The sequence below is a fragment of the Phodopus roborovskii genome, unplaced genomic scaffold, assembly GCF_943737965.1.
Source record: "Phodopus roborovskii unplaced genomic scaffold, PHOROB, whole genome shotgun sequence".
In the NCBI taxonomy this organism is placed as follows: domain Eukaryota; kingdom Metazoa; phylum Chordata; class Mammalia; order Rodentia; family Cricetidae; genus Phodopus; species Phodopus roborovskii.
The window spans coordinates 19,487,262-19,501,285 of NW_026126558.1; the positions used below are offsets into that span (position 1 = coordinate 19,487,262).

Genomic DNA, 14,024 nt, shown 5'->3' on the forward strand with positions numbered 1-14,024 from the left:
ATCAAAAAATTCACACTGGACAAAAGACCATATTTTCAAATAGTGCTGGTCAAACAGGTCAGCAGCATGCAGATGAACATAAATAGATCCATACTTATCACCTTTCATAAAGCTCAACTCCAAATGGATCAAGGACCTCATCATAAGTGCAGGTTCCCTGAATATGACAGAAGATTAAGTGGGGAATAGGCACTCATTGGCACTGGATGGAACCAATAAAACAGACACTAAGAGCAACAACTGAGAGATGGGAGCTCATGGAGCTGAAGGGCTTTTGTGTGGCAGAGAACACCATCATTTGTACAAAGCAGCAGACTACAGAATGGGAAATTATTTCTATTAATTATATTGCTGGTAGAGGGTTAGTATCTAAAATATATAAAGAACTAATAAAATTGAACATTAAGAAAACAACCTCCATCCCTCCCTCCCTCCCTCCCTCCCTCCCTCCCTCCCTCCCTCTCTTCCTCCCTCCCTCCGTCCTTCCCTCTCTCTCTTCCTTTTACCTTCTCTGCCCCCTCACATGTACCCTGACCACCCTCCCCTCCCATCCCCCCACCCCAATTCCACATGTAGGGGAATGCCATCCAGGTGGGGTCATGTAGATCTGACAGGTCATTTGAAGTAGGGACTAGGACTTCTCTCCTGTCTCTAGGTTAAGGCAGTTATCCCTCCACGGGGGATGTGTTAGCAAGGTCCTTTTGTGCACAAGGGATACATCCTGGTTCCACTGTCTGACATCACCTAGACTGCTCAGTCTTTCTGGTTGAGACCCATACTTAGGGGGGCCTAAGTCAGTCCCATGCTGGCTTCCCAGCTATCAGTCTGGGGGCCCGTTAGCCCCTCCTTTTTCAGGTCAGCTGTCTCTATGCGTTTCTGCAACCTGGTCTTGTCCTCTCCATCTGCATCTGGGTTCTAGTTCGACTCAGTGTTTATGTATGGGTGTTTGCCTCTGTCTTCAACAGGTACCAGATGAGGGCTCCATGGACAAGTTAGTTGTTGATCTCACTATCCAGGAAGGGCATCCATGGTAGCCTTTCCACGGTTGCTCAAACCACCAAAGAAACTCTTAAAGACATGTTCAACATCCTAAGTTCTTACGTAAATGCAAATTAAAATTAATTTGAGATTTCTTCTTATACCAGTCAGCTCAGTTAAGATCGACAAAACAAATGATGTAGAGTAAGGGGAAAGCTCATCTACTGCTGGTGGGAGTGCAAACTTGCTCAGGCACTGTGGAGATCAGTGTGGCAGTACCTCAAGAAGCTGGAAATAGATCTACCTCAAGATCCACCCATACCACTCAGGCATATACCCAAAGGATTCCAGAACCTACCACAGAGACACTTGCACATCCATGTCCATTGCTGCTCTAATCATAACATCCATAAATTGGAAACAACCTTGGTATCCATCAGCTGATGAATGGATAATGGAAAACATTTCACATGGTGAAATATTAATTAGCTATTAGAAAAAATGAAATTATAGCATTCACATATAAATGTATAGAGCTTGAAAAACAATAATCCTAAGTGAGGCAACCCAGCTCCCAAAAGACAAATGTCACATTTCCTCTCATATGTGCATGCTAGCTTTTTAAATATATTTTTTATTTAAATATGAAATAAGTTTTACCTGTCAATTCCAGTTCCTGTACCCTTCCATCCTCCCCTGTTTCCCCCACCAACCCCCATCCCATACCGTTTCTGCTCCCTAGGGAGGGTGAGGCCCCCCTATGAGGAGTCTTCAAAGTCTGTCATATCATTTGGAGCAGGGCCGAGGCCCTCCCCCATGTGTCTAGGCTGAGGGAGTATCCCCCTATGTGGAATGGACTCCTAAAGTCCATTCATATACTAGGGATAAATTCTGATCCACTACTAGATGCTGGATAAACTGCCAAGGCCTCTCAACTAACACCACATTAAGGGAATCTGGGTTAGTCCCATGCAAGTTTCCCATCTATCAGACTGGAGTCCATGAGCTCCCTCTTATCCGGGTCAGCAGTTTCTGTGGGTTTCTCCAGCCTAGTCTGGACCCATTTGGTCATCACTCCTCCCTGTCTGCAACTTGATTCCAAGGGTTTGGCTCAGTGTTTAGTTGTGGGTGTCTGCTTCTGCTTCCATCAGCTACTAGATGAAGGCTCTAGGATTGCATATAAGATAGTCATCAATCTCATTATCATGGTAGCCTCTCCACTATTGTTTAGATTGTTAGTTGGGATCATCCTTGTAGATCTCTGGACATTTCTCTAATGCCATATTTCTCTTCAAACCTATAATGGCTCCCTCCATTATGGTATCTCTTCTCTTGCTCTCCTCTATTTCCCTGACTCAATCTTCCTGCCCATCTCTCCCATCCTCTTCCTCCTAACTCCCTCTCCCCTTACCCCATGCTCCAAATTTTCTTGGGAGATCTTGTCCCTTTCCCCTTCTCCAGGGGACCAAGTATCTCTCTCTTAGAGTCCTACTTATTTCCTAGCTTTTCTGGTGATATGGATTGTAGGCTGGTAATCCTTTGCTCTATGTCTAAAAACCATAAATGAGTGAGTACATACTGTGTTTGTCTTTTAGTGACTGGGTTACCTCACTCAGGATGGTTTCTTCTAGATCCATCCATTTGCCTTCAAATTTTAAGATTCCATTGTTTTTTTCCCCACTGAGTAGTACTCCATTGTGTAAATGTAACACATTTTCTCCATCCATTCTTCCACTGAGGGACATTTAGGATGCTTCCAGTTTCTGGCTATTACAAATAATGCTGCTATGAATATAGTTGTTGTATGAATGAGCATCTTTTGGGTATATGCCTAAGAGTGGAATTACTGGATCCTGAGGTAGACTGATCCCCATTTTCCTGAGGAACCGCCATACTGATTTCCAAAGTGGCTCTATGAGTTTGCACTCCCATCAGGAGTGTACCCCTTTCTCCACATCCTCTCCAGCATACACTGTCTTTGGTGTTTTTTATTTTAGCCATTCTGATAGGAGTAAGATGGTATTTCAGAGTTGTTTTGATTTGCATTTCCCTGATGGCTAAGGATGTTGAGCACTTTCTTAAGTGTCTTTCAGCATTTTAGGTTCCTCTATTGAGAATTCTTTATTTAGTTCTGTACCCTATTTTTTAATTGGATTATTTGATGTTTTGGTAACTGGCTTCTTGAGTTCTTTGTGTATTTTGGAAATCAGCCCTCTGTTAGATGTGGGATTGGTGAAAATCTTTTCCCATTCTGTGAGCTGCCCTTTTGTCTTGTTGACTGTGTCCTTTGCCTTACAGAAGGTTTTCACTTTCAGGTCTCATTTATAAATTGTTGATCTCAGTGTCTGTGCTACTGGAGTTATGTTCAGGAAGCAGTCTCCTGTACCAATTTGTTCAAGGGTACCTCCCACTTTCTCTTCTAAGAGGTTCAGTGTGGCTGGATTTATGTTGAGGTCTTTGATCCATTTGGACTTAAGTTTTGTGCATGGCGATAGATATGGATAGATCTGCAGTCTTCTACAAGTCAGCATCTAGTTTTGCCAGCACCATTTGTTAAAGATGTTTTCTTTTTTCCAATATATAATTTGTCAAAAATTAGGTGTTCATCAGTGTGTGGGTTAATATCAGGGTCTTCAATTCTATTCCATTAGTCTACCTGTCTATTTTTGCACCAATATGAAGCTGTTTTCAGGGATATAACTCTATAATAGAGCTTGAAATCAGGGATGGTGATGCCTTCAGAAGTTCCTTTATTGAACAGGGTTGTTTTGGGTATCTTGGGTCTTTTGTTTTTCCATGTAAAGTTGAATATTGTTCTTTTAACGTCAGTGAAGAATTGTGCTGGGATTTTAATTGGAATTACATTGAATCTGTAGATTGCTTTTGGCAAGATTGCCATTTTTACTATGTTGATCCTTCCTACCCAAGAGCCTGAGAGATCTTTCCATTTTCTAGTATTTTCTTTAATTTCTCTCTTTAAAGACTCAAAGTTCTTTTTAGATGCCCATTGATGGATAAATGGATAAAGTAAATGTGGTACATTTACCCAATAGAATATTACTCCACTGTTAAAAAAAATGAAATTCATAGGTAAATGGATAGAGCTTGAAAAAAATCATTTAGTGTAAGGTTACCCAGATCCAAAAAGACATCGTATATATTCACTTATGTGTGGATGTTAGCTGTTAAGTTTTTGATAAGCAGGCTACAATCCATATAATTACATATGAATGGAATCACCAAATCATGGGAGAGACAAAGTTACAACTAGACAGTTCTTATCACCAAATGAAACCTCCAGGGCCAGGGATGGGTTATATCCAATTGTGTTTCATTGGCCACGGAGCCCCATAGATGCCCCCAAACAACCCATGCTATTTCCGTAGCTATTGGTTGCTCTCTACACATTGATTCTAAGGCTCTATCACTGAAGAGGCACCTTCATAACTTACTGAACATGAAACAGTCAGGCAGGTACCTAACTAGTGCCTTCATCCCTACTGACTAATGTTCCTGGTAGTGGGAGGTACTGAGCATGCTACCAGAGGAGAAAGGTGAACACCAACCCAACTACAATCACTTTTATCTACAGTGGTGATCTGCCTGAAAGACACACTGGCATAATAGTGGCACAAACATTGTAGGAGTAACCAACCACCATCTGCTGAATTTATGTCTACTCCCTGAGATGCTAGACACTGCTCAGGTGGCCAGAGCCTGAGATCAGATAGGCCACGGGCCTAGGGGCAAAGCAAACACTTCCGTTCTGAGAAAGGAACACAGTTATAAATGACTCCTAATGACATTCCTTTAAATTCATAGATCAGTGCCTTGCTCAGTCATCCCCAGAGAGGCTTCCTCTTACAGCAGACAGGAACGAATACAGAGACCCACAACTGGACGAAGTGCAGAGAGTGAAAGATCTTGGAACACTTGGTCCTAAAAGTGATGTCTCCACCAAATCCCTCCCCTCGTGGCTCAGATAGCTCTGTTGAAGAGAAGCCAAAATAAGAGTGGGGATAGAGGGCAGCAAGGAAATAAGGCCTTCTAGACACAATGAACTGGTGTATGTATGAACTCATGCTGTGGCAGCATGCACAGGGCCTGCACACATCCAAATCAGATGGAGTCCCAGTGCTGAGAGAAGTAGACACAAGTCCCCATCCCTAAACCAGAAGCTGTCTCCAGTTGACAGTTGCTCACATGGACAGATTAGTTCTCTGTTTTGGTTTTGTTTCTTATTTTAGGATTGTTTTTGAAAGAGTGACAGAAAAAGAACATGTGAAGTTGGGTGGGTGGGATCAGACATGAATTGAGTAAAGGAATAATCATAATCAAAATAAAGTGTATGGAAAAATAAAAAATAAAGAAAAAAGACATAGCAACCCTGTTACTTATTGTCTGAGGCTACTGTGACAAGATGTCATAGACTGGGAGCCTAAACAGCAGACAATTATTTCTCACAGTTCTGGAGATTGGCAATTCCAAGAATTCCAAGATTTCTTTTTGGTTTGTAAGTGGCCAACTTACTATGTCCTCACACAGCGTTTCTTTTCCCGTAAGGACACTCATCTTTCCCTGAGGTTCCACTTTCAGGATTTCATCTGATCTAGGATGGTTTAGTCCATCACATGCTCGTACTTGAGCCTGCATCCCCAAAGCCATGCTCACTGCTCTAGTCAGGCTTGCCTTCCTTCTATGCTGTCAACAAGCAATGCTTCTCAGGATATGGATGCTTTTGCTCCTGTTACTTTCTGACATGGCATATTCACCTTACACATCTTCCAGAATTTTAGCCTTTTGGGGTTGACAACTTGCACATGTTTCTTATTACTCCAGTTATCTTTAGCTTTACAGATTTCCTCCAAATCCTTCTATAGCCCTCACTTAGTCTCTAGTTGCATGTGATCTGCTATTATTGTTTCTTTTGCCTTATTTTACATACTCAGTTTTGGAAAATTGAGTTTGAAGAAATATCATACCCTGAGATATTTAATATGTGTGTTATTGTTCCTTTAGCATGTCACTTAATATTAGTAACAATGTAGCTATCTACAATCACGCAATTCTTTATTTTGATAGCTAAGGATTTTGTTTTCTGTTTTATATATATGAAAGAAAAAGTGTGCTGTATCTACAGCACTAGAACATTGCCTGTTTTGTGTAGTCCATGTAGAAACCTGCAGTGGGATGTGTTCCCCGGGTATTAATCAGCTTTGGAACAGGCAGTGCTCATGCCAGATACAGACTGGCAGGAAGCTGATGAGGCAGCACAATGAATGATCTACCATAAAGGCCATGGGCAAGAGGTGGCCATTAGTCTAGAGCTCAGTAATACACTCTTCAAGTACATTACTCACCAATCCATCAGGCAACCTGCTACAGGACAGAGAGATCCCAGCACTTTTAAATCTGTAATGCGATGGCTGCCAGCCTGCACTACATGCCCTAGGTTACAAGGGCACAGTAGTGTGGGAGAAAGGCAATTCATTTGGTGTCATAGCCAGTATTTTTTCTATTCTTTCTTCTGTGTGTACTTAAGAAATGGTCCTTCCATTACCCATAGATTAATAGTGGGAAGAAGGCACTGGTGTCTTTATTAGCATTAACTACTGATAGATATTTCCCTGGTGTCTAATCAGCAGACTTTTCATTAGCTAAAACAAACCAAAAATTATGTAGGGAAATACATTGTATTTTTTCTTAAAACATAGATAATTTATTCTGTAAATTTTCTGCTAAAGTAGATTATCAAAACAAACTCAACTTGGTGAATAGGAACCTGAAACCGGATGTGCTAAAATTTAGTTGTTAGTCAAGAGTGTCATTTTGTTTACTATCAGGCAGCTTTTGCAATATTTGAGACTTTCTGTGCATATACATAATTAGAGTTGCTAGTGAAAGTTCAGGCAAAAAGTGAGGATAGTTATTAAAAAATGTCCCTATTTGTAACTAATAAACATAAATAAATATACTCATAAAACAGAGAGATTATGGTTAAATATTCGTAGCCTTATAATTTATCCCGAGCCTATATTTTTATACCTAATATTACAATGTTTTAAAATAACACTAGACATCGTTATTATTTTTGAATGCCCTTTGTTGGTAATATGAAAGCTTGACCAGTCTATGCTGAAAAGCCTATGAGTAAGGGAAGCAGAGGCACTAATTGTCTCATAGAAGTTGTATTCAATGGCCACTTGTGTCATGAAGCCTGTGAAATTCACTGTGGTGACAAGTAGACAGAGAACTCTTGCCCAAGGAAGGTATGGGGTCAACTAGTCTGCATTCATATTGATAGAGGTGACTATGCTATGAGTAAGGGAAGCAGAGGCACTAATTCTCTCGTAGAAGTCATATTCAATGGCCACTTGTGTCATGAGGCCTGTGTAGTTCACTGTGGTGACAATCATGAAGCCTGTGAAGTTCACTGTGGTGACAAGTAGACAGAGAACTCTTGCCCAAGAAAGGTATGGGGTCAACTAGTCTGCATTCATATTGATAGAGGTGACTATGCTATGCCATCATACCATAACATACTATAACATCATACCATAATATGGCTTTCTCTACATTTGAGTTAGAGTCAATAGCAGAGATTTAAACACACTAAGATTAAAAGAATACATTCACTTAGCATGTACTGTTTTCTAGATTCTTTATCATATTACTTCACAGTCCCACTAATTTATTCATAATTTAATAATAATACTCCATCAAGGTCATGATTCTTGTTTGGACATGAGAGTAGAGGGCCTAAAATCACCTGAATCTGGATTTGAATCCAGGTAGTATGGCTCCAGATACAATCCTCACTACCTTTTGATATTGCTTCCCACCTCTTCTTCAAATGTTCCACACTTAAACTGCCACAGTCAATAGGTCTTACGTAGGGTACAAGCCTGATGTCTTTTAAAAGCACCACATATAGTTCTGACACATAGCTGTACTTAAAAGTCCACATGTGAAGCCAGGCGTCGGTGATGCACGCCTTTAATCCCAGCACTTAGGAGTTAGAAGCAGGCAGATCTCTGTTAGTTTGAGGCCAGCCTTTTCTACAGAGTAAGTTTCAGGACAGGTTCCAAACAAAGCAATACAGAGAAAGCTTGTCTCAAAAAAAAAAAAAACAAAAAAACAAAAAAACAAAAAAAACAAAACAAAACAACAACAAAAAAATCCACATGTGTAAATTGTCCTTCCAAAACCATGGCCCCTGAATTTTGGCTTATGTTGTTATTTTAAACTACAGGAAATGGTATATCACACTGTCATTTCAGTATGATATAAAATGATGGCATATATAGAGTTGAAAGACGGAATAGGCCTGTTTTCTGCTCTGGTTCTACAATACCAGGAATATAGAATTTAGTTCTAAGCATACAGGTAAACAAGAAGTCATAGAATAATGCTGATAGAAAGAAATGTAGGCCATGCAAACAAGATTAGATTAGGGTACGAAAGTGAGTGTCTCTGTTGTTTAGAAGATCAATTCCCTAGAAGCAGCCATGGTAGCTATCATCAGTTATCTGAAGAGCTGTAATGGGACTATGTTTAGGCTCTGTAGACAGAAGTTAAAAAAGATGGAGTGTAGTATCTCAGTATAGTATCTCATGTTTATGTGAGGAATAACTGATACTTGGAGCTTTACATGTAGCCTGGGCATAGACTGGGCTGATATGAAGTAGACAATATGCATAGGTTTAGCTAGGCCTTAATATAGCATTGTTTTTGATTGGTTGATGGCCTTGTGGTAGGTGGCCTCTGGCCCATGAGAATTGACTTGATGTGCCTATCATATTTTGATCATATGTTAAGACATTAAAGATACAAAGGTAAAGAACATGTGGCCCCTACCTCATCATCTACTTTAGTATACATACACATAATAAGCTTAGATATAGAAACAGGAGAAATTGTTGATATTCAAATATTTTGCCTATAAAATGATGATTCAGTATAGCTCAACAAAATATATTGTTTTTAATTATAATCTTTATAGGTTTTAAAATGTTATGAGAAAAAAATGAACAACTCATTCATTCTGTTGGAACAAATCTATGTGGAAGATGTAATTCTGGGGCAGTTTTCAACATTTGAGCTAAGTTAAGAGGCTAAGCAAGAAAATTTTCAGATAAACAAATAAATTAAGACCATTCCATGGACCTGGAACATAATGAGAAAAGAGATGGAAATTAAATGAAAAGCATTTATAGGGTCGAAGAACTTTATTTTCTCATAGTAGTAATAATTTACCAAATGAATAATGTTCTTTTAATTTTAAAAATCCTTCTGCATTCTTTGCATCCTTTACTGAGTGGCTTTTAGATATTTAGTAAGACTCCCAAATACTAGGAAGACTATAATAAATAATATCACATTTCTATTTCCCATGAGGACACACCTATGCAGATGAGATGTAGGAATACATATAACTATGTCAAGGGACATATGAAGCATGTATTAAGAACAAGGGTATCTGAGATAGCACACAGGTTCAAACATTAGCTCTATGACTTACAAATAACAAGCTACTAGTAAGTTACTGTCTTTCAGTCCATCAGCTCCTTCATCTATAATGTGTGTGTCATGATGTCTCCCAAGTTCCACTCTAGCATTGTCTACTTCCTTTGATAGAAAAAACTGACTATTCTTTATATTTTTCAGTTCCTATATGGAGAATAGAAATCTTTAAGGGTAATTAACTTTTCTCTTCAATTAAATTGTCTTCCTGTTTTCAGCAGACTGGGGAGAAATGAAAGCTTTCAAGTAGGAAATCTGTTCTTTTAAGTTTCTGGCTGACGTCAGCACCTGAATACTTGGCTCTTCCAATGCCACATGCAGTTAGCCTCACACTTACGAGGAGTCTAGGGATTTTGTTAGAAGGGAAAGAATTCCTGCAACCAAACAACTAAATATTCTGGATAAAAGATTTACAACATCCCTTTAAACATATAGCTGAGTTCACAATAAAGTAAAGAAAATCCTTAGAGGCAAAGAACTAAGGAAAAGCATGAACCAGAGAGGTAAACATGTTACAGCCAGCAGCCGCCCTGAGGGCAGCTGCCAATCCCTAGAAACCTAAAGCATCTTACTTAAGAAGCTGGAATGGAAACCACAACTTAAAATCAGGATTCTGGAGGAGATACATCTTCAGTGAAAGAGTGAACTATGAATTCTGCTTTGGCCAAGGAGAAATAATAAAACTTCTGGTTAGCCTGACTATGGTTAGAGTGGACAAGAAGTATCTTTAAATAGTGACAGTAGAGTGATGAGTAATTTATAATCCAAACATGGAGTGTGGACAAGGGCTTCATTGAGAACTACATCAGAACAAAAGGTGTTAAACCACGAATGTCTTAGGCAAACAGGATGTGTGAGTGCCCTAACTTATAACCAGAGGCTAGTTAGCACACTGGGCTGGAGAACAAATCCCACTGTCTGTAGGGGCTGAAAAGATACAGCTGAGAAATGAATCTTTGGTCAACAGTTCTTTTCAATCACTCAGAAGAAGAAACTGCAAGTGGATTTTAGAAAAAGGTGTCCTCAGCCATGACCTCATGTGATTTGCTCATACTTCCCAGGTTACTTATCTCATAAGCCAAAACAAATTTAAGTGTCACAAAATCCAGAGGGGAAAGATACAAGAGGAGGGATAGAAGAACTAACAGAAAAAAAAAACTGACAGAAACTACAGTATTACAATAGTTGAATCACATAATTTTATATGCATAAAGAAAGAAATGAAATGAAAGAAACCCAAGCCAGAAATAATAGACTACAGAAATACAACCTGGCAGATTTTTTAAAAATTAAAATTTCAATGTAGATGAGGGAGAGGGATTAGTCAATGGGTAGTGAGACACAGTTGGTGAGATCTAAGGAGCTCTAGTGTGGTCTGCACAGTTGGGCTACCAATGAGAGCATCCTGTGCTAAGTATCCCCAAAAAAAGCTAAAAGAAAGGAGTTCAAGTGTTCTTACCATAAAAAGTAATGTTTAAGGTGATGTGTTTAACCTCATTGGTAAAACATAAGTGGTGGCCATACCACATCAAAGTTTGTGCTTTTATGAAAATATCTATATAAATAGATATAATTAGAAAATAAACTTTGGCGCTGATGAGATGGCTCCGCAGATAAAGGGACTTGATGTGCAAGCTGGAAACCTGAGTTGAATTTCCAGAACCCAAATGAAGGTGGAAGAGGAGAATCAATTCCACAAGGTTGTCCACTGACCATCATAGGTCACCATGGCACACAGACCCACACTCACAAATACATCCTACATACATACACACATACACAACAATCATAAATAAATCCATTTAAAAAAGAAACTGAATATAAGGTTTAACAGACAGGTACAACATCAGATTTGACATAGATGAAGAAAAATACTGATGACTGGAAGCTAAAACTAAAAAGAAAAGAAAAAAGTATCCAGAACAAAGCAAAGAGAGAAATAGTGAAAACACAAAAATAAATTAGTTGTATATAAAGGAGAGAGTGGAATCTAACATTTATTCTTAGAGTGCTAGCTAAAAGTGATAGTGAAGAAAATCAAAGGCAATACTCAAAGAGGTAATTACTGAAAAATATTCACAAATGTGCTTGTGGACCTTCAGAACCAGGGCATGAAGAAGCATACATAAAAACAAACTTATCCACTGTATTAGTCAGATCTGAGAACCACCAAACACAAAGACAGCATCTGACCAGTGATAGAGGGAACAGTAACTCACAATAAAAGAAAACATTTTATAAAATAACTACAATGTTTCAAATTCTAGTAGAGATGGTTGTGTAATGGTGGATCACACCTTTAATCCCAGCGATCAGGAGGCAGAGGCAGGCAGATTTCTATGAGTTCAAAGCCAGCTTGATCTACAGATTGAGTTTCAGGATAGCCAGGACAATACAAATAAACCCCATCTCAAAAACAAACAAACAAAACCAAAAAACCAAAAATAAAATAAAATAAAAAAAAATCAGGGCATGGCATAGTTTAATAGTTAAGAGCAATGGCTACTCTTCCAGAGGACTCACATTCAATTCCTGGCACCCACATGGCAGCTCACAACTGTCTGTAACTCCAATTCCAGGGGATTCGACACCCTCACACAGACATACTTGCAGGCAAAACACCAATGCACATAAAATAATAATAAAGAAATTTTAAAAAGAATACAGGTGGCTTCTTCTACTTCGGGAAAACACCAAATGGCAGATGATGCTGGTGCAGCGGGAGGGCCTGGAGGACCCAGGGCCCAGGATGAGGAGGCGGCAGAGGCTTCTGAGGAGGCTTTGGCAGTGGTCTCAGGGGCCGTGGTCGAGGCCATGGGGCTCGTGGAGGTAAAGCCGAAGACAAGGAATGGATCCCCGTCACCAAGCAGGGCAGCCTGGTTAAGGACATGAAGATCAAGTCCCTGGTGGAGATCTATCTTTTCTCTCTGCCCATTAAGGAATCCGAGATTATTGACTTTTTCTTGGGGGCATCTCTTAAGGATGAGGTTCTAAAGATCATGCCAGGGCAGAAGCAGACAAGGGCTGGCCAGCGGACCAGGTTCAAGGCTTTTGTCACTATTGAGGACTACAACTGTTATGTTGGTCTTGGTGTTAAGTGCTCCAAGGAGGTTGCCACAGCTATTCGAGGGGCCATTATCTTGGCCAAGCTTTCCATTGTCCCTGTGAAGAGAGGCTACTGGGGGAACAAGATTGGCAAGCCCTACACTGTTCCATGCAAAGTGACAGGCCATTGTGGCTCTGTGTTGGTGCGTCTCATCCCTGCCCCCAGAGGCACTGGCATTGTCTCTGCTCCTGTGCCCAAGAAGCTACTGATGATGGCCGGTATTGATGACTGCTACACATCAACCAGGGGCTGCACTGCCACCCTGGGCAACTTTGCCAAGGCCACCTTTGATGCCATCTCTAAGACCTACAGCCTCCTGACCCCTGACCTCTGGAAAGAGACTGTGTTCATCAAGTCTCCTTATCAGGAATTCACTGACCATCTTGTGAAAGCCCATACCTGAGTCTCTGTTCAGAGGACCCAGGCTCCAGCTGTTGCCATCACATAAGGGGTTTTATACAAGAAAAATAAAGTGAATTAAGTCTGTTTAAAAAAAAAAAAAGAATACAGGTGGTGCATTGTTCAATGCTAGAGGAAGGGGCTTGAATATGGCAAGGAAGGAAACTAGAATTTAACCAGTGACATTAAGATAGAATTGGAGTTGCCTGCACACTTTTGATAGCTGGATTAAAACATTATGTATATATATATATGAAAATCATATATATATATATGAAAATATATGTGTAGAAATATCAAGATTAGCAGCAATAAGCACCATGCATACAGAATTTGGTTTCAAAATCCTTCTGTCCACTGTAAACAATTATGTTCCATGGGGGAGTTAATTTTAGGTCAGTGTTTGGAAGTACAAGAATTTCCCTTCCCTTCCTTCCTTCCTTCCTTCGTTTCCTTCCCTCCCTCTCTCTCCCCCTCCCCCCCCTTTTTCAGGCACGTTTTCACTACATAGACAAGGCTGGCCTTGAACTCACAGAAGTCCACTTGCCTGTGCCTCTCAACTGCTGAATTTCTTGCTTCAGAAACTAAAAAAAATGCTTATAAGATGGTGGTATATATCTATACGACACAGCTCAAAGGGGCTTTTTTATTTTTTCCAAATCTGGAACCATTTGTGCATAACAATGATATTAAAAAATCATAACCTATACAATAAAATTGGTGTGTGTCTTTAGGTTTTATTGCTATGAAGAGACACCATGACTACAGCAACTCTTACAAATGAAAACATTTTCCTGTCCTAATATGGGGTCGAGGGCATGTTTGTGTTTTCTCGAAGGAAGAAAATGAGGCCCAGTGGTTGGTGAGATGCATGAAATAGGAAAACCAGACCCAAGACCCAGGGCGCCTGTCCAAGCCAGTTCGAGTGAGACCCTCTGAACCTGTGTTCCTGATCCCCTGATGTCATCAACTCTTTAGTCTGAGAAGGAAAGAAAACAATTGGTTTGAGATTTTCAGA

At 39.9% G+C, this 14,024-nt stretch overlaps 1 protein-coding gene across 1 annotated transcript; it reads left to right on the plus strand.

Moving 5' to 3' along the window:
• Nucleotides 1-12,324: 12,324 nt before the first annotated feature.
• LOC127234423 (40S ribosomal protein S2-like) lies at nucleotides 12,325-13,010 on the plus strand. Its single transcript, XM_051201354.1, has one exon. It carries the CDS (start codon nucleotides 12,390-12,392, stop codon nucleotides 13,008-13,010), a length of 621 nt encoding a protein of 206 aa, XP_051057311.1. The 5' UTR covers nucleotides 12,325-12,389.
• Nucleotides 13,011-14,024: the final 1,014 nt, after the last annotated feature.

Bases quoted from the DNA above. Each gene is read 5' to 3' on its own strand.
- LOC127234423 (XM_051201354.1), top strand. From the start codon at position 12,390: ATGAAGATCAAGTCCCTGGTGGAGATCTATCTTTTCTCTCTGCCCATT.